A 20,011-nucleotide genomic window follows, 5' to 3' on the forward strand; every position below is an offset into this window, starting at 1 on the left:
CGAAAAGTTTTTGCTGCTTAATATTGCATTAACATTGATAATAAGAACCATTATTAATTAATGAGTACCAACAATAACTGAACATATCAGCATATGAGAATGATTTCTGAAAATCCTGACACGCTGAAGACTGGAGTAATGGCTGCTGAAAATTCAGCCTTGCTTTCACAGAATTAAATTACATTTGAAAATATACTAAGATGACAGTTCTTTTAGATTGTAATGTTTCACAATATCACTGTTTCTACTGTGGTTAAATAAAATAATAGTCATTTCAAACTTTTGATTGCTAGTGTACAGTATATAGACTAAGTTGCTTTCTGGCTCCTGCTTGTTATTGTTGCACGCCAATGACGGTGAAGGACGCCCTCTAGTGCACGACTGCTTCATACTCATGGTTTTCAAGTACAAAGGGAAACATGATGTTTCAGAAAATAAAAACTCATCTTTAATTGTGTGCAGGTTGTTTAGAAAGCCTCCGTCAGCGGAGGCAGGACTTTCCACTGATGTATTCAGACGAGCAGACAGGACGATCATTTCAGTGATGAAATCCCAGTTCAAAAGACAGAATATCAGCACAGTTGACATGATACAGGGAACCAGCACAACTGTGAGAGATCTACTACAGCAAAGATCTTTTTAATGGTCCCAAATATACCGAACAACTAAGAGTACACTCATGTAAAAGAAAAGAAAATGAAGATATGACAAATCGATCACATCTAGAGTTCCACTCAATCTTTAATCAAGACGGGCTTACAAATTTTCCAAAAAATCTGCAGTTTTGAAGGGCAAAAAAAGGGTAAAACTATCTCCCCCCACTGAGGTTTTAAAAACCTGTTCAAGTGCGGCTGAAAACATCCTGAACAATTAAAGGCAGGTCTCTTATGTCATTTAAAAAAATGAGAGAGGAGAACAACAGAATAAGAAAAAGGAGGGAACTGCTGGCTTTGAAAGAGGAAGAACTTCCGCTGAGCCACGAGAACAACGGTGACATCTTAAACAATGACGACCCAGACTTCTTTGCTCCCTAGTGTCCCGTCTAGCCCTAGAAACTCAAAGACAAAAGAAAAAAATAATAATAAAGAGGAAAAAAAAGAGCAACAGAAAAAAGGGTTGAGAGGAAGGAGAGAAATAAATGGAGATTGAGTCAGCAAAGGTGAGTGAAGGTTGTGGATTGGCTGGCCCAGTTCGGGTCACGTGAGGTCCTTCCCTGAGAGGGGGGGCAGTGTGTCCTGGTCCAAGCCTGGGACGCTCTGTGGGGCAACAGTTTGAGTGTCTGTGAGCGACTGACTGACTGTGTGTGAGGTCTTTTTTACCCCCCAGTACTTCTAGCTTTGTCGAAATTAATTTCTTATTTCTTTTTTCAATTATTCTTTGTCCAGACCAGTTTTATCTCCTCTTCGGTCTCTCCGTTCGTTTCGCGAGTCTCTCTCTCTTTCTTGCAGATTGGCACTTGGACAAACTCCACGTGGAGACATTCACCTTTTCGCTCTGTGACCGAATCTTCTCCCTCTCTTACTCTCCCTTTCTCTGTTCCTCACATGGCGCCCCTTGGACTCCTGCGGGGGGCTGCATTCGATCATTTATCCATTCATTTGTGTATTCATTCATTTTGTTTCAGTTTTGAGTTCTAGGCCGAGCGCTGCAATAGTCTCTGGATGAAGCTCCCTTTGAGCATGACTGTACTGATTGACGAGGGACTGTTTTAGGAGCTCAGCTTGGACTTCTTGGACAGCGGAGGACTTTCTTCTTTACTGTCTGCGTCTTCTTCATCCTCGTCCTCTTCGTCGTCATCGGGGTAGTCCACCAACCCCACCAGACCTCCCTGGAATAGGAGCGAGATGCCGTCAAAAACAAATAACCGGTAACAAAGGCAATTTTAGAACATTGTTTGATCTGTTAGAATCAGCGTAACTACCTTAGTGGTGACAGCTGCCGTAGGGGGGGAGCTCCGGGCTCCTGTCCCGGGAGAACTTGGAGAACCAGGTGAACCTGGATGGAGGGATGCGGTTGGGGGAGAGGACAGACTGGGCTTTGGGGAGCTGGAGAAGGAGAGTTTAAAACTGGGGCTCTGCCGTCCTGAGAGGCTCGCCTTCCCTGACAGCACCTCTTTCTCTTCTGAATCTTTCACTTGGGAAAAGAGAGAGAGCAACCAAAACACATCAAGCAACGTGAGTAGCATTTTGCAAACAAATAGTGGATCATAGTAGCTGGACATCAATATTATGCCGCCTGCATGTTGCAGTAACGTACGTTTCTTCCTCTCCATGAACTTGCTGATAGGATCCATCAGGTCCTCGTCACTCTTCATCTTATCTGAGGGCGGCACTACAGCTTCACCGTCCTCCAAGTCTTCCTCATCTGTGTTAAACCACATCTCCTCTTCATCTTCCAGTGTCCGCGCATCACGGCGAAAACGGTGATTTCTCAGAATCGACCGCATACTGAGACGAGCATGAAGACACAAAAAATCCATTCATTAAAAGGTACTTCCACTCAAAAGTAACTATTACATGCACAAGAAATTCCAATCCAATTTTAATTAGGGCTGGGTATCATTCAAAAAAATTTATACCAATACCTTGACTTCGATACCGAAACCAAATTTTTTTTTGATACCAAAGGTAACATGCCTTTTCCTTGATGCCTTGCCAGAGCTTAACACTGAATTAGGCACAAACCATGCTGCATGCTGTTTGGCTCACTGACTTTGATGTGATTAACCCTTTAGGTATTGACATTTGGTACCAAACGACAAGTCATTTTTCGATAATCAATGGTATCAAGGCATTTCGGTTGGTGCCAATAATATTCTTTATAAAAAAAAAAAAAAAAGAAAGAAACATTAATACCATAATAATATTGCAATTTAAAAAAAAAAAAAAAAAACACTGAAACTAAATTATTAAATATTTATATAAATAATTTACTTTTTTTTATAAAAGTTAAAATCAATTAAGAAATATATTACTATAACGGTATTGTTACCACTATTGTACTGTAAAATATAATAATAATAATTATAATAATAATAATAATAATAATAATAATAATAATAATGATAAATTGTTTTTGTTTTTATTGCCATACCAACATCTATGGGTATCTCAATGTTAAGATTAATGTATTTTAAAAGAAACAAATAGTAGTAACACAGTAATAATGAAAAACAACAATTAACAAACATTATACAGGGTTGCTGCAGGAATTTTAAGACTCATATAAGACTTTAAGACCTTTTTTAAGACCTGCACAAATAAAATGAAAACCATATGAGCAGGGTAGGGCAATGTCTATAGTAACATATTAAACTATAAAATTACTGCAAAAAGCATGATTTACAATTTTTATAAAATGATAAAAAAAAAAAAAATTTTAAAGTTATTTTACTACATAGGAGGATCCAAATAACAATAAAGGTCTGAAATGACCACTGACCTGTCAAGTTTAGGGTTGTCCTGTCTTTCTCTCTGCTGTTCATATCGGAGCTTCAGTCCCTTAAATGTCTGAACATAGTCTACATCCTCCAGGGCCTTCCAGTAGTTCTCTATGATATGAGCTGTCAGGGACTTCACATCCTCCTACACATAAAACACCGCAATTTCACACAAAATAAACAACCTATCAGTGTGTTCAGGAGCATTACGAGATATGATGAGTGGATAAATGTACTCACCACCCTGACATACTCAAACATCTCTATAACAGCTGAGTTGATGAGGTTGTATCTGGATCCATTGTTGAGGAAAGCTTTGACCACTGGCTCAAACAGGAAGTTCCTCATAATGTATCTGTTATAAAACTCGTCCTTCAGGCCAATGATTTTCCTCATGAAACGCAAAGCACCTGGATAAGAGAAATGAGTATGAAAGGTACAGAGAGATTTAACAGCCAAGCGGTAATCAATGTCTGTCAGCAAGGTAGTACTGCATGCTTGGTCTTTATTCTAAATTAATTAGTGCTTGTTAATGCTGCTGGCCCTGAATGCAGAATTCCTTGGCATGTGTTGAAATAACAGTGTAACAGTAATCATTACCAACAGAGTAATTCATAGTGCAAAAGGATCAGCATCACTTAGTGTTCTGTTGTAGACTATGTGGTTTGAAGTTGTGATGGTGGCGAACATTGCCGGGTCGCCTTCTGTGTGAACGCAAACACGTCCCGGGATTGATCCCGGGTCGGGGACCTAGTAAAATTGCCGGTTTCAATCCCGGAACGAGCGCTGTGTGAACAAAAGCCAGAACTAATGCCGTAAAGGGTGTGTCGTAGTGATGACGCACGTTATCGCGCGACTCTTTTAGCGGGTGTTTTGAAGGCAGATCAACGTTTGTGACGAAACAAATATGTGCAAACTAATGAAGCCGAGATCAGTTAGTTCCTCACTTTCCACGCTGAAGCTGAGATCGTTCGCCAGCTTAAGTGAAAGTGCCTAGCGTTTTCAACTCGTACATTACACGTCACACCCTGATATCACGTGTCTTCACGGGACCTTTACGGGTTGTGTGTGAACCAACGCACATATTCCTGGTAATCACTGGCAGTGTGAAAGGGGCAAAATCTAGCGACCCGGGAACAATTGCCGGGAGACATTACCAATGTATTTTCCGGAATCGCAGTGTGAAAGGGTTTGCAGTCTTTCACATTCTTCCATATTTTCAGTATCAAAAACATATAACCAGTGTAGTAATCATTAAATAAGGTTAATTAAAATTTGTTGCTGAAAAAATATAAATATTAGATTAAAATTTAAAAACATAGAAATGTTGCCTTGGCATCTAATTAAAATACACTTAAGCTGATGTACTAAAATTACAAACTGAAAACGAAAAATTTAAAATCAAAAACTAATAAAAATTACATTGACAATCAAAATGAAAGTTCTATTAATTAAACTAAAATAAATAAAGTAAAATATCAAAATAAAAACCAATTCAAAAATAAAATTAATAAAATAGTATATAAAAAATACTAAAAATAATTTGATCTAAGCTCAAAGTCTTTGTGTTACATGGAAAAGCCCTTGGTAAGAAATGGCTGAAAATCAGACTATAAATTTATACTGAAAAACATTTGATGAGTAAATATTGCACGCATAGATATAAAAAACCTGTCAGATTTAAATATAAAATTAAACATTTAAATTCATTTAAAACTATATACATTGTTGGTGTTAGGGCAAGTGAGAATATTGGCAGGACAATTAGAAATCTGAGATACTGGCCCAGCCGGACAAGCATTAAAAAAATCCCTGACTTTCATTCTGTTAGCGTTTAAAAACAACTGACCCAATTTACATTCTTAATGTCCCTGATTTTCTTCTTCAAGATGCAGCAGTGCATAAAAACATTTCTGAAAAAATTCCTCTTTTCCACTAATACGGACAGGGATAAAAAATATTGACTAGTACCATTTGCTCTTTTGAATAATCCAATAAAATCTGGATGGACAAAAAAACCTCACCCTACAATATTTCCTGCTGAATATTCAGTTTCAAATGTGGCTTTATGAATGTCTTGCATGTGTGTGCGCGTGCATATACTCACATAAGGCTAAGAAAGCATGTTGAGATGCCGTGAGCACCAGTACTCTGCGGAGGATGTCTTTGTTGATGATGTAGTTCTTTATGTGATACGTGTGATGCTCCACGCAGAAAGTGAGCAGCTCTACGATTAGAGCCAGCAGCTGACACGTCTGGAAATCATCTGACAAGACAAACACACAGTGAGAAGTCTGCAGAGCTCACCTCTTCAAATAGGTATGCAAAATGTCAATTGAGAAATGATTCAAAAAGGCTGCCTACACATTCAGTCTGCATGCATCCTACAAGCTTGCAAAAAATCTATTACCTTTGCTGGGTTTTTCTTCTGTGGTGTTGGCAAGAAGTGGAGCAGAGAGCACATGCATGCAATGCTTATAGAAGAAACTCAAGAACTCGGTCTTCTCCGTTTTCTGCAGTTAATCAAACAGTTCATGAAAGGAGCACGTTTTGTCATTCTGACAAATGACAATGAAAGGGTGCTACAATGTATCAGATATATATTTGTTTTAAAACATGTCTCACATTAGCAGTTGCCAGCATGTTCTCTGGGTCCACTAGTGTCCTGAGCAACCCCATTAGCTGTACAGCTCCACCCAACTCTGGATCCGTGTCACAGATCATATGCTCAATTATCAGATTTATCAACAGAATGTCCTGTTAAATAGAGACAAGTAGTGAGGAAGACAGGTAGATGGAAGGATCACAAGAGTCAGTAGGCGTGTGACTTACGTCATCATTCTGCTGAGACTCCTGCATAACAAACTCTCGCACCATGGAGGGGTTGTACTCCACCAGGTAGGAGAAGATATCAGTGGCTGCTCCACGCACCTGAACATCATCCATGCCCTTTAACACAAAGCACACAAGCATTCATAAATACAGCAAGAGCAAGCTAAAGTTATGGTCTTCATTGAGAGCAAAGTTGAAGTTAGTTAGTTTCAAATGTAGCAGATATACCTATTCTCCATAAAATACAATAATATAGATCATTAGAAAAGATATTAAATTAAAAAAATAAAAAGATACCAGCAAACTGACTGACATCTAACTGCAAATCTGTTCTTTGAAATAGCAATTATATCTTACAAGAATAACTTCCAGCGCTGGCAGGATACCCATGTTGGACAGAGTTTTGAAGAATGCGTCTCTGTTCTGTGGTTGCAGCGTTTGTGAGAACGCACAAAACTCCTTCAGGAAATTTACCTGAATGTGACAAACATCATCAATTTTGTTTATGTCCAGTGTTTTGAATAGGAGGTTAACACATCCATTAGTAATGCTGCTCATACCAGCTCATGCCGTTTGTCATCATCTGTGGCTTCATCAGTTAGCTGTGCAAAGAGCTCAGTCAAAAACTTCTCATCGTCCTGAAAACAAAAGCATATGAAATAGAGAGCTCTGGTTATATCAGTTCTGATTACTACTAGTTTTGTATATATACACAAAACTAGTTTACTTCAAAAGAAAAGACACTAGAAAAGGCACATAAGTATACATTAGAAATACACAGCATAAGAAACTATTGAAATATTTAAGCCAATATTCATGTTACAATGTATTTTCACCAAATTAAACTCTTTCTATATATGCTGCATGATGCACCTTGAAGTGCGCTGTTTGAATTGCAACCATAAATTATTTTGTTCAGACAGATTTGGCACAATAAATCTGGTTCTTGATAAACGTCACCAAGGTTAGACGTGACCGATACTGTATTTTACTGCATCAACTTGTCATGGACATAAAATATTACACCTCAAAAAAAGGGGAACCAGTCAAGTGAATCAAAACATTGTTTGCGGTTATGCTGCCATGGGAAAGTACATCCAATTGCTCAAACAACCATAACAAAAAGCTTTTATTATCTGTGGTTGGTTTATTCAAAATCTAGGAGATTTCATCCAGGTATTAACTGGATATGGTGATATTAAAACAATATTGTGACATGCACATTTATCTGCAAAGATGGACAAACAACCATACTGAACTGAAGCTGGCTGGAGGTTGGAGAAAATAATCATCCAGCACGCCTGCCAAGTGTTTGTGACATCACATGATATGGCTCTAAAGAACATGATGGTGCTGTTTCCATAGTAACAAGCACCCTCCCCTATCTCCAATCCCAGTTTCAAACAACTCCACTTTAAGGCTTAGGTGAGAAGCACGTATCAAACCATTTCCATGAACAACTTTTTTTTTAATGAATTTAGCCACAACTGAAGTAAAATCTAACTTAATCAGATTTTTTGACTTGTCAAAGCATTAATAAATTAAATTACATTGATTATAATTACTCCACTCTTGATACTCACCACTGAAACAAATAATGTTGCAGATTTTCTAATAAATGATGTCATCCATTAAATGCATCTTAAATAGCAGTTAGCATGGTTATCTTTAAATCTGTTATCTACATCTGCAGAATTTTAATTTAGTGTGGAAAACATACATACATGCATATTATATCTATCTATCTATCTATATATCTCTATATATCTCTCTACACATACACATATACATACATATACATATACACATATACATATATACAAATATACACATATATATATATACAAATATACACATATATATACACATATATATATATATATATATATATATATACACATATATACACACATATATATATATATATATATATATATATACATATACATATACATATATACATATATATAATATATATATATATATATATATATATATATATATATATATATATATATATATACATATACATATACATATACATATACATTACATTACATATACATATACATATACATATACATATACATTACATATACATATACATATACATATACATATACATATACATATCATTTTTTATATATATACATATAACATATTATATATATATATATATATATATTTATATATATACAGGGCCTGAATTTCGTTTTTGAAAATGGGGGGGAATTCTCCCTTTAGGTGGCTCTTATGGGGGGGATTTTTTAAAGGGGGAGTTAGGGTATTTTTTAGACATAGGCCTATTTTTAAACTACAATCATTTTTTTTTTTACAATTTTTTACAGTTTTACAATTTATAATGTTATTGATTCAAATTTATATTGTGAGGAAGGTACTTAAAAAAAATTAAAACTCTGAATTGAATTTATTTTAACTAAAAAAAGACACGTAAACAGTGAGTAATAAATTAAGATTAGATTAATGAAAAGCAATGGCACAAACAATACAATAACAACATACAACTAAAATTAACTGTTCTTTAAGTTTTTCAGGTAGGTTTAACAGTAATATTCAGGTACAGAAATACCACAGAAACAGAATAATCTATTTAACTTTAGGTTGCTGTCTCTTTAAGACCTCATGCACAGACCAAACTGCTACACATAAGATTTGTTTACATTAACTTAAAAGCCTGTATACCAACAATGTTTAGTATAAATCAACTGTTTACATGAATACTCATGTAAACTCTGAACTCTGTGAATACTCTGAACTTTTTATAGAATTATGCGCAATCCCCTGCCGAAATTCAAGCCCTGATATAAATATGACCTTTACAACAAAGAACCAAAGTACAGCCCACTGCTGGTCTGAAAATTGTGTCGAAAAGCCACAATGACACATAGCAAGCCTGACAATGTATGTACGTTACCTGTAAGATATGATGTAATAACGCGGTGTTAAAAGTTAATCTACAGCTTCCTTCACCTAGTTTAGCCCATGAACAGCATTTCAACTCAACCGCCAATGTACAAAGTTCACAACTGGTCACATATACATAGTTGAGTATGAAAACCCACCTGCAGCATGCCAACAATCTCCACTTTGTTGAAGAAGATGAAGGAGTGCAGGGTGGACAGCATGTTTTCTTCAAAGACAGAGGGGGTGGGCAGCACCATGTCCTGAATATACTGCACACGGTATGTTTGATGAATCTTCTGCCGCAGCTCCGGGTCTGAAATGGGAATGACCTCTTTAAGAAAAAAAACCGTGCGTGCCGTGGTGGGGTGAGGAACTCTCGATGCCGCCGTGGTTGGGGTAGCGATGGATCGAACTCCAGACATCCGATCACATCCATGATGCATTCTTCGGAGAACATGACTTCGAAAAGCGCTGTGCGGTTGAGGAGGAAAATGCCTTTGATGATGTCATAGAGGTGATGCAGGCCTTCTCGGTTCTCCAAGTCCTCGCACACTCGGAATAGCTCCAGCAGTTTGCGGATGTAACCTTCGTTCTCCAGCGCCAGGGACAGTTTTTCCCGCCGTAACGGAGAAGGTAAGGATGATGCCACCAGCTCAGCCACTTCCTCCAGTCGGGAGAGCTCACATGGCGGAAGTTCAAGACCAGGAGAGGACATGTCATCAAAGCGTTCCTCTTCAGACTCATCTATCAGCTCCTGGGTGATATCTACAGAGGGGTCCTTTCCCTGGACCTGTAGACACAAAAATAAAGGCTTTCAGAATAAAGCACTACACCAACATGCACAACATACCTAGAGAAAATATTATAAATGTACATCACAGACATAATCACCTGACATATTTTCTCCCAGATCTCATCACAACCAGCCTTCTCCTGGAAGCTAAGAGCTAGGTCATAGTTTTCAGCCTCAGACCATACTATTAATGTGTCCCAAAGACAAAACACAAATAACATCAACAAAAGCCAAAAGAGCATGTGATATACAAGCACTATCATACAGGGAACTAAAGTTTAATGCAAGACACTTCAGACAAAAACATGGTTTGTTCATGCACAGGTCAAATTTAAGCAAAAATAAAACATCCAAAATACAAATTTAAGTATTTATTTTACTACACCTGATCTATTTGCAACTGTAGATTTCAATTTCAATACATATCTTTGTTTATATATCATTCACTTAATTTAACCTTCTATTCCTAAAACAACAAAATTTTGACTTATGACTTTATCCAATTTTAAAACAACGGTCTTAACCCTATAAGCCTACTGTATCATCTTAGATTAGGGGTGCGCTGATCCGATATTCAGTATCATTATCACTCCAATACTGACACTTTCTGCCGGATCGGGTATCGGTCAGACAAGACCGATCCAAATCTGATATTGTGCGTATACTATTCTGTGTTTGTTAAGCCCCACGAAAGGCACAAAAGCACTATAAAGTTTCCGTGCACTATATTTCAAGTGTTCTGAAGCCATTCCATAGTTTACTGTGAGGTACAGATGAATATTTAAGTCGTTAAATTCAAGTTCTCGTAAACCGTTCTCTCTGCTGCGGCTGTCTGTCCATTCAGCTTTCAAACTGCACGTCGTGTTCGGTTACGACAGTCAAGACGACAAAACTCACTCTAGGAGGATACAATGTTCCTATTATTATACTTGATATGTAGATAAACATCAGTTTTTCATAAAAGGACTTTATCTTGCTGGAGTTTAGTGCTAATTCTAAAGCATGTCTGTTAGAGATCACCACACTGGAGTAGAGAGCACTATGAATTGAACATTTTAAAAAACATTTAAAAGAAAAGGCTCAATAAACTATAGCACAGATGTAATGCACCACACATCAGTGTCTCTTCCCTTTGTGCTTTAAACTTCTCTATGCGAAGCGCTGCGCTGTGACTCCGTGTTGAAGCGCATCATTCTGCACACGAGATGCCCATTAAGACCTTTGTGCCGCTTTGTATAGCCTTTCATGTTATAATACTTTTGCACAATGAAAGATTATTAATAGCCTTTCTTGTTCTGTGTTTTAATACTTTTGCACAATGAATTACTGTGCTATAAATGTTAAAGAAATGTATTTAATTTTTTGCATATATTTATATATATAATTATATTTACCTGTTTTTCATGAATGCACTTATACATACAATACAAAGAGCAATGTTTAACATTTTACCAGATTACACCCATTTACTTTTACCCCCCCCCCCCCAAAAATAATGTTTTTTCTCTAAATATTTAGATTTTATAAAATTATTGTGAACTCATCCTTTTTGTAGAGTAATTTTGCTGTTGAATTATCCACTAACCTAGTTTATAATAATATTTTTCTCATAGATTATGATTATATATTTTTTTTAATTGTTATTTTTCTTTATAATGAAGTTTATATTTAGTTGAGTCTATATTTAGTAGATTGTGTGTAACACACAAAAGAGTGATGATCAGGTCAACACACGCTGAAGGTTTAGAAAAAAAACTCTGCTGGTATCGGATCAGTACTGTCTTATACTCAGAACTTTTGGTATCGGATCGGTTCTGAAAAAATTGTATCATGCCACCCCTATCTTAGATACATTAATTTCTAATGTCTCTAAATTATCAACATGGTCAAAACTGAAAACTTCTACACAATCTACTTCATGCCATCTGATTGATAGTTTATGCTTTTTTATTAAGTAAAAGGCCTTTTAGTATAATTGTAAAAATGTCAACCTTCACCTTTGTGTCTGTTTGCTGTGAAATAATGTTTGTAAAGTAAATGTAAGAATAACTTTTATATTGTTATTAATAATTCAAGATTAACATTTGTTGAACTGAAGCAACTTATATTTACTTTATTATCCATACATATTTTTAAAGAAAAAAACATTTTAAAATGAAAGATTCAAATATCATACATCAAGCTTTAGTGGAACATATTCTGCACAAATAATTTACTGATTTACATTACAGGCTATCAGAACTGCATCTACTTTTTGTCCATATAAATGACTTTGTATAAAACATTTTCCTCCTTGAGCGTAAGCTCTATATTTGATAAGTGCAACAAATGCCTTGTGTATTCAAAAGATGCAAACTTTTTTTAATACCTTGTCTAAAGATTGAAAACATTACCACTCTATTTCTAACAAAGGCTTTAAAGGGTTATTGTAATGTGATTAACTATAGAAGCATGGTGATACTTGTAAAGTAATATATTTCCCAATTCACCAGTGATGTCTGTCATCTTTATAAATGTGTATTTGACCTTTAACCAAGATATTTATAAGCACATACTAATAAATGATGTTCACAAAAACACTGATGAGCTGTCAACAAAATCATGTCACAACATTTTAAACGCACCTGCTGTTTCTGATAGGCGGTGTTAGGGTTGATTTTGGACTCCAGCAGCAGTGACCCTGTTTTAAAGAACGGGCACATCTTACTTGCACAGTCAACGAAAAGTGGCCCTGTACATCATCTCTGCAATGTTTTGAAACCTACCATCACTTTCGGCGCGCACCAGGAGAGACATGCCTTTCAGCCTCTCAACGTAGGCGGATGACACATGTCCCGTCCCCCGATCATCCCACTGGCGGTCCTCATTCAAAGTGTACACTTTTACTCGTCTACGAGTGTCAGTCATCCTTGCAAGTAACACTCAAACAGGCTTTTGCCCTTGATTCAATAAATCTCAACGTCCTCTGCTTGCAAGGTGCAACAGAATCTGCTGTCAACTTCAAGCTGAAATGTATGGCAATCACTAGCAAGCTGTCGCTAAGCTGATGCAGTATGTTGTTGTGGGCTCTATCACAGTAAACGTATTCAGTCCAGAAGAATTATTCTGACCAGTCTAGCGATGGTCAGCTAGCCGCTGTGTGCAGCCGAGACTCTCCACAACATACTCAATATTTTGAACTTTTTATAAACGCAAGCACGAAATACGCTCCTCCGTTTCTAAAGGCCGTGAAATGGTGAGAAAAGAGTTTAAAAGCATGCAGTCAGAGCACGAACGCAGAATGTGTTTATTTTCCTGCGTTCCCCTTTACTTTAAGCTAGCTAGGCTATGCTAACGCTGCGACTAATTCAGTCAAACGGGGTTAGCGTAGCTAGCGCCTCAGCTAGCAGGCTATCTCCTCGCGCGAGTCATTTTAACCTAGAAATGTTCGAAACGCGCGCGAATGAACTCCAAAGACGTACCGATAACGCTATTTTATCATTATACTCGCGCGCGGTCGGTGAAAAGGCGGGAAGGGTCGTGTATAAAGCGGCGCGTTCATAATAAGCTAAGCTATATTTTCTCTAGGTATTCCGCCATATTCTGGCTAAGGGCCGCGGATGGACCAGCCAGTCTCTTCACACAGAGATAAACATTCCCCGATGTAACTAATCGAATAGACTCGCTCGTTTCACTTTCCGGGACGGCGAATGGCCAGCGCGACCGTCGAGCACCATGAAATAGCAGCGTCTTGACGAAAAGTAATTATTAGCCCCACTGTGAAGATTCGGCCATCTTGGGTCCCCTCTGAAAGCCGCTACGGGGTTTCCTGTGCTGCAGGCGCAGGGCCGCCGCCAACAGTTTAAAGACACAGTGCGCCAAAATGACCAGCGCAGACACACTGGTGTTTCGTAACACCAAACACTCACTGCTGTTGAAAATAAAAGGGACACAGAGAAACGATTGTGAATGAGGGTGAAAGTAAGCTCAAAGACGCGCGGCTTCGCGAATTAATGACTGCTAGAACGCGCGTAAAGATAATAAACTTCATACTGCTTTTGCCGTTCAGTAGAATGAAATGCAGGTGTGTACAGCTGTGCTGTTGTCTTTGTTTCTGAGAACAAAGTGCCGTACATTATAGTTCCATTCATTTCAGTTACTATAAATACAGTTTCTGCTGACAATATAAACATAGCCCATACAAACCTTTTCTGGTAACCCAGTCCAGTCTCAGCTTTGGAACATGGTTAACCAAATAAAGTCCCTATAATATTTTAGCCAGTGTGGCCAACCAGCTATGCCAGGTTGTACCACCAGCTCAAATATTATATAACTGTAAAAATGACTTACTAACTACATTTTTAGTGTTGCTTGTCCGTGCAAAACTAGCCACCACAAATACTAAGGTGTTGGTGTTGCCAGGGGATTGTTATTTGGTTGATAGTGTGTTGTGGGTTGTTGCTATGTGTATGTGGTGCAGGATGAGTGATTATGAATTCAGCCTCTGTTAACGGTATAGGCCCATCTATCATGTTAACATTTGCAAAATGACTTGAAAAGGTTAAAGTAAGCATGAAATGAAAATCCTCCTTATGCTTACTAAATGCGCCCTAATCATCTTATTGTAAACAATGCATCCATTCATTTGTTTATTTATTTGAACCCTCATGATATTTAATCAAAATGTCATAACTTGATCTTCTGGTGAAACAACAGGCTTCTCTCTGGATCTCGCTTCCTTTTTTCTAAAAAAAAATGAACCACACAAATGCATGCAAAATCGCCAGCATGTTAGAAATCACAACTCTAAGTATTTGAGAGGGCTAAGGTCCAATATACAGTATACTGCAATTTCCCAATGCAGAAATTGGGCTAAGAAGCAAAGCTCAAGTTAGACTAGCCATGCCAGTTGGGGTTAAATTGCAATTCTGTTACCAAATAAAAAATGTTGTGGCTTTATCCTACACTTGTAATTAGTATTATTGTGTTCTTACTGGTACTTTAAAGTTTTGTGCTCAGCTGTTTCCTTAGTTACCAAGCAACTCTCATAAACAGAATGCATACACTTCCTCACAAGTTGGTAAGTGCTTTCCAATAACATTACAACTGCAGTAGACCATGTAACCCACAGAACAAAATTAAACTGTTCGGGGTTTCCAACATCAGCACTAAACATGATCACAAATATCAGTCAAAAAAATATTTGTAACCTAGTGGTCTCAGTAATTACACAATTACAGTAGTTTAATGCTTCATTACAGGGCAAATGTTGATCAGATTCTTGACAAATCAGAATGCCCCGGTGATAACATGAACATTTTTGTAAAGAAAAGAGTTGAATATTTCAGAGAATTTGTTCAGCAAGTTCTTATCTTAACAATTAACAGTACAGCTGATGAAAAGGACATTCATGCTACAGTACAGTGTGCTTCTGAGAGCTGAAAAACAGGACGGTCATGCTGCGCTGTATAATGTTATTCACATTTGTTTTAGAAAATACCAGCTCCTTTTAGACTGAAATTTTACCCATGCTCCTTAACAAAGGAGTTGTTGAGGACAAAAAACTAATTTTTAGTCTTGGTCAGGATACAAAATGTGAAGCATATTCAAGTTTTCAAACACAATCATGTCTGAGTATCAATAATTTAACAGAAAGGACATACTGTGAACTAAAGTGTTCTAACAAATAAACTGTAGCATACAGAGACAAGCACATGGTCACTTACCCTTAACACATGCAAATGACTAAGGAAAAAGCTCAGAAATGCTTAGTATAACTTTATGACAAAGAGAGAAGATGTACAACATTGACAAAGGCCAAAAAAACCTTTACAAAATTAGTTTGTCAACAAGTTGTACATTTCTGGCATATGTTATACCATATACACAACAGTTTAAAAGTAATTATAGTATTGTGTAATTAGTTTTTTTTTTTTTTTTTTTTTTGTAATTTACCATGCTCACAAAGGATGCATTTATTTGATCAGAAATACAGGAAAACTGTAATATTGTTAAACAATAGTAAAACAATATTGTTGTTATTTATTTGTTAAGAAATATAATGTGTGTTTTGGATTTTATGAGCTGTATTTGTGTGTTTTTGATTTTATGAGCTTTTTTTCATAGGATACGTTTAATTATTATGTGATGAAAGGAGCAGGTTAACTCTTTCAAAAAACTTTACTGACACCTAACTTTTAAACATCAGTGTTGTAACACACACACACAACAAAAACAGTACTGACATCAAGACTTTGTGTGAGAAGATTTTTATTTTTTTTCCAGCGGTGATTACTGGATATATACACAAAACAGACAGGGCCAACAAAATCTGTAACAGCACTGAGGACAAACGTTGGGATATAAGATGACTCAGAACCATCTACATAATCTGAAATGTGTACGTTTTATACTTCACTGAATTAAAGAACAATTAAACCACAATTAAAAACACAAAAAAAAAAAAAAAAAAAAAAAAAAAAAAGTAGAAAACATCAATTGAGAGGGATTGAAAAAAAAACTAAACCCTTTTTCCCCCCAATCTTACCCTCTTTTCTGATAAATATCCCAAGTCCCTAACTCCAGTTACAAAAATGCAATTTAAAATGTAAAATATTTTCACTCTATGCTTTGATGTACTGACTGAACAGACATGCATTCAACAAAATCTGAACTAAACGGCATCACATCTCTGTTTGTCCTGTGATGTGGCATAGTTCTGATAGAGTTGGGGCCTAGCATCAGAAATAATTCAGCCAAATACACTCCTTATTTTCCCGCCTGCTGGGCTTGACGCCTCAGCAGCACGTAGATCTTTTCTTTAATCCAGTCTTTGTTGTAGGGCTGGTAGGTTTGTGTGTCTGCCCTGTACCTGTTTAAATGACCAAAGAATGAGAAAACTACTACATTGCTCAAAAAAAATTTGTACGCTTGTACATGATTGATAAGATCTTGTGTTAGTTTACTTACACAAGACAGCTGAGGTCAGCAAGATCATCAACAAAGTCGAATAACTGGCTTATGTCATATGTGATGGAAGGACTGTTGGGGTTCATCCTCTTCAGATGCTCTTCATACATCTTACACACTCCTTTCATTAGAGAGGAAAGAAAGAATTAAAAATTCCACAATAAAGCATTAGAATTGTTAATTACTATAATTTCTGGCCCTTTAAAATCAAAAGAAATATTCTACCTTCCATGCATTCGTTAACAGACTCATAGTCTGCATATGTTCTGCCTTCTGGTCTCTTGGTAGGTTGCACCAACAGAATGGTGTGAGACTGTCATCAGAAAAAGAAAAGAAAAGTGTAAATAAATATTACATACATTTTGACTTGTGTACACATTTTAGAAACCAAAAAGACATGAGCTGAATTAAAGGGTTAATTCACCCCAAAATGAAAATTGTCAAATTACTCACCCACATGTCGTTCAAAAACCCTTAAGACCTTTGTTCATCTTCAGAACACGAATTAAGATATTTTTGATGAAATCTGAGAGCTCTCAGACCCTTCATAGACGGCAACGCAACTGTAATTGTAGTAAGGACATTGGTAAAACAGTCCATGTGACATCAGTGGCTCAACTTCAGTTTTACAAAGCTGTGAGAATACTTTGAGCGCAAAGAAAACAAAAATAACTTATTTAATTGCCATTTTGGAGAGTACCCATCGAGAAAGCGCGCACATGAACATAATCAGCATTGTTTACCCTTGGGGGAAAGTGTGCATATGCATTGTGATACTCTCTAAAATGGCAGAAGACGTAACTCGGGGGAGAAGAATTGTTGAATAAATTGTTATTTTTGTTTTCTTTGTGCACAAAAAGTATTCTTGTAGCTTTTCAAAACTGAAGTTGAGCCACTGATGTCACATGGACTGTTTTACCGATGTCCTTACTACGCTTCTGGACCTGGGAACATTACAGTTGCGTTGCGGTCTATGCAGGGACAAAGCTCACAGATTTCATCAACATTATCTTAATTTGTGTTCCGAAGTTGAACGAAGCTTTTACAGGTTTGAAACGAGATGAGGGTGAGTTATTAATGACAGAATCTTCATTTTTGGGTGAACTGTCCCTTAAAACACACACACATATACATATATATCTTCTAAATACGCCAGGTATGACCCAATTATGTGGAGCCCCCTACTGCCAGAAACAGAGCTTTGACTCCTAGCAGTGAGATTAATAGAGCGTATATATTTTAAATAGATTACATTTTAATCTGACATTCAATCCAACAATCCCTGCTTGGCATATGAACTAATCAAACTTACTCGAATGATAACTCGAACGTTCAAACGGAATCTCTGACATAAGACTCTGAAAACAGCAGCTGTTGGACTCCAACCCTCCCCCCCAAACAAAACAGTCTAACGCTAGATGCTTCTCAGAAAGGCAGTTACTACAACGGGTGAAATTAAATATAAGTTTTAGTTACACTTTATTTTAAGTACTTAATTCTATAGACGAAAGTCTAGAAATATTCCAGGAGACTTCACAACTCGTTCATTTCGTGAACATTCGACGTTATCTCGCTACACTGCTGCTAGCTACGCGGGTTTACTCACTTGAATATTTCTAGAACGTGTCAGTGCAGCCGACGAAAAACGACTTTCTGACAAGGCAATCTTATATAATATACACCAGAATACAAAATACAGCAGTGAAATACTTACCATAGCTGGTCCTGGTATCTAAAATGTCCCGATGAAGGCTGTGGTACCGCTGACGGCTAATCACTGATAGCAGCTACAGAGAGAGCATAAATGTGCAACGAGCATCCACTTCCGGTAGTGGCGATGACGCGTTGGATTTTCAGAATTAAAGTCTTGTGACACTATTGCAGAGTGTGTTGATTTAAAATGTATTTATTTTATTTTGACTGAAAATGTTACGAAACTGGTAACACTGTGATGGTTTGGAATTGTATTGTAACGTTCAGCAAAATAATAATGGTTAAATTCATATATTTTGTTCCCTTAAACGCTATATTTTGCGTTTGTTTTATGCAACAATATCATTGAATTGTGCTAGATGGATTTATATATCCAATATACTGGACAGACTTTGTTTGCAGAAGATTGTTTTGCTTTTTTTAAATTAATATCATACTTGGAAATGTATTTTTTTTTTTTTAGGGTGACTTTGTAACATTTTCAGGGACTACAGATGAAAATAGCCTTTAGGCCAACTCTGGTGCATTTATAGTAATAATAATAATAATAATAATTTTAAAAAATGCTTCCAAGACTGTCTCACATTTTGTACAAGAGATTTATTCAGTTAAAAATTTAAGTGAAATCATAAAGAATCAGTGTGCTTGGTTTGTTTGCACTTTAATGGCATAGACTATACAATTGAAGTACAAAGTGTACAGATCATAGTCTGCAAAAAAAGATATAGAAACAAAATGAAGAAAAGCTTATTTTAGCTTAATTCAGCAACAGCAATTTTCTTTTCATGAAATTGATGAAACTGCTCTATTTTGATATTGGAATGTGTGAAAATTGTTCTTGTTTTGATACTGTCATGTTTGACAAATACTATAAAGTGAATGTGTTTCTCTGAACATACATTAAAAAGCTTGAGGGGGCAATTAATATTATTTTCCTCATTAAAACATTTTAATCCCAAGATGCTTTTAATGACTGCTTGTACCTTGAATAGACATTTTGTATGTGACATGTATGTGAGCTGGATCTGTTTGTTGTGGGATTTCAGTGTCCCATCTTTTAACTACTTTATGCACGGGATCTCAGTCTATAAGCTCTGACTCCGTTGATGGTTTACCCAGATGGTTTACTGCTTCTGATAGAAATTCAAAGTGGAAATCCGTGAATACTCTAATGGCTAAAATTGTCCACAACACATTGCGTGGTGTACAAGGATTCGATTAGAAATACAAACACGCATGAAAAGTGTTAAAAAAAACTACAAAAATGGCTATAGATATGCAAGACTGACAGACAGGTAGAGAAAGGGGTTTGAGTGATAAATAATCAATATCTAACCTGTTGAAAAAATATTTATTTAATG

General features: G+C 36.6%; 2 protein-coding genes across 2 annotated transcripts; both read right to left on the reverse strand.

Moving 5' to 3' along the window:
* Positions 1 to 425: 425 nt before the first annotated feature.
* Positions 426 to 13,811, reverse strand: LOC109059055 (serine/threonine-protein phosphatase 4 regulatory subunit 3-like). Its single transcript, XM_019076259.2, is given in 16 exon segments — positions 426 to 1,828; positions 1,922 to 2,133; positions 2,257 to 2,447; positions 3,442 to 3,584; positions 3,680 to 3,849; positions 5,547 to 5,705; positions 5,850 to 5,952; positions 6,065 to 6,196; positions 6,272 to 6,388; positions 6,629 to 6,745; positions 6,832 to 6,909; positions 9,355 to 9,558; positions 9,561 to 9,986; positions 10,088 to 10,186; positions 12,614 to 12,669; positions 12,755 to 13,811. Coding segments are annotated over 16 exon segments (2,469 nt in total). The 5' UTR covers positions 12,897 to 13,811; the 3' UTR covers positions 426 to 1,708.
* Positions 13,812 to 16,221: 2,410 nt separating this feature from the next.
* LOC109073863 (enhancer of rudimentary homolog) lies at positions 16,222 to 18,805 on the reverse strand. The gene is made up of 4 exons (XM_042777911.1): positions 18,652 to 18,805; positions 17,163 to 17,250; positions 16,938 to 17,058; positions 16,222 to 16,839 (listed from the first exon to the last, which is right to left on the reverse strand). The coding sequence occupies exons 1-4, from the start codon at positions 18,652 to 18,654 to the stop codon at positions 16,737 to 16,739; spliced, it is 315 nt and encodes a 104-aa protein (XP_042633845.1). The 5' UTR covers positions 18,655 to 18,805; the 3' UTR covers positions 16,222 to 16,736.
* Between the last annotated feature and the right edge of the window lie 1,206 nt (positions 18,806 to 20,011).

This window comes from Cyprinus carpio, chromosome A20, assembly GCF_018340385.1.
Source record: "Cyprinus carpio isolate SPL01 chromosome A20, ASM1834038v1, whole genome shotgun sequence".
In the NCBI taxonomy this organism is placed as follows: domain Eukaryota; kingdom Metazoa; phylum Chordata; class Actinopteri; order Cypriniformes; family Cyprinidae; genus Cyprinus; species Cyprinus carpio.

Coding starts and splice junctions, on each gene's coding strand:
- LOC109073863 (XM_042777911.1), bottom strand. Junction 17,059..17,162: donor TGTTAACGAATGCATGGAAG/GTAGAATATTTC, acceptor CTCTAATGAAAG/GAGTGTGTAAGATGTATGAA. Junction 16,840..16,937: donor GCTGACCTCAGCTGTCTTGT/GTAAGTAAACTA, acceptor TCATTTAAACAG/GTACAGGGCAGACACACAAA.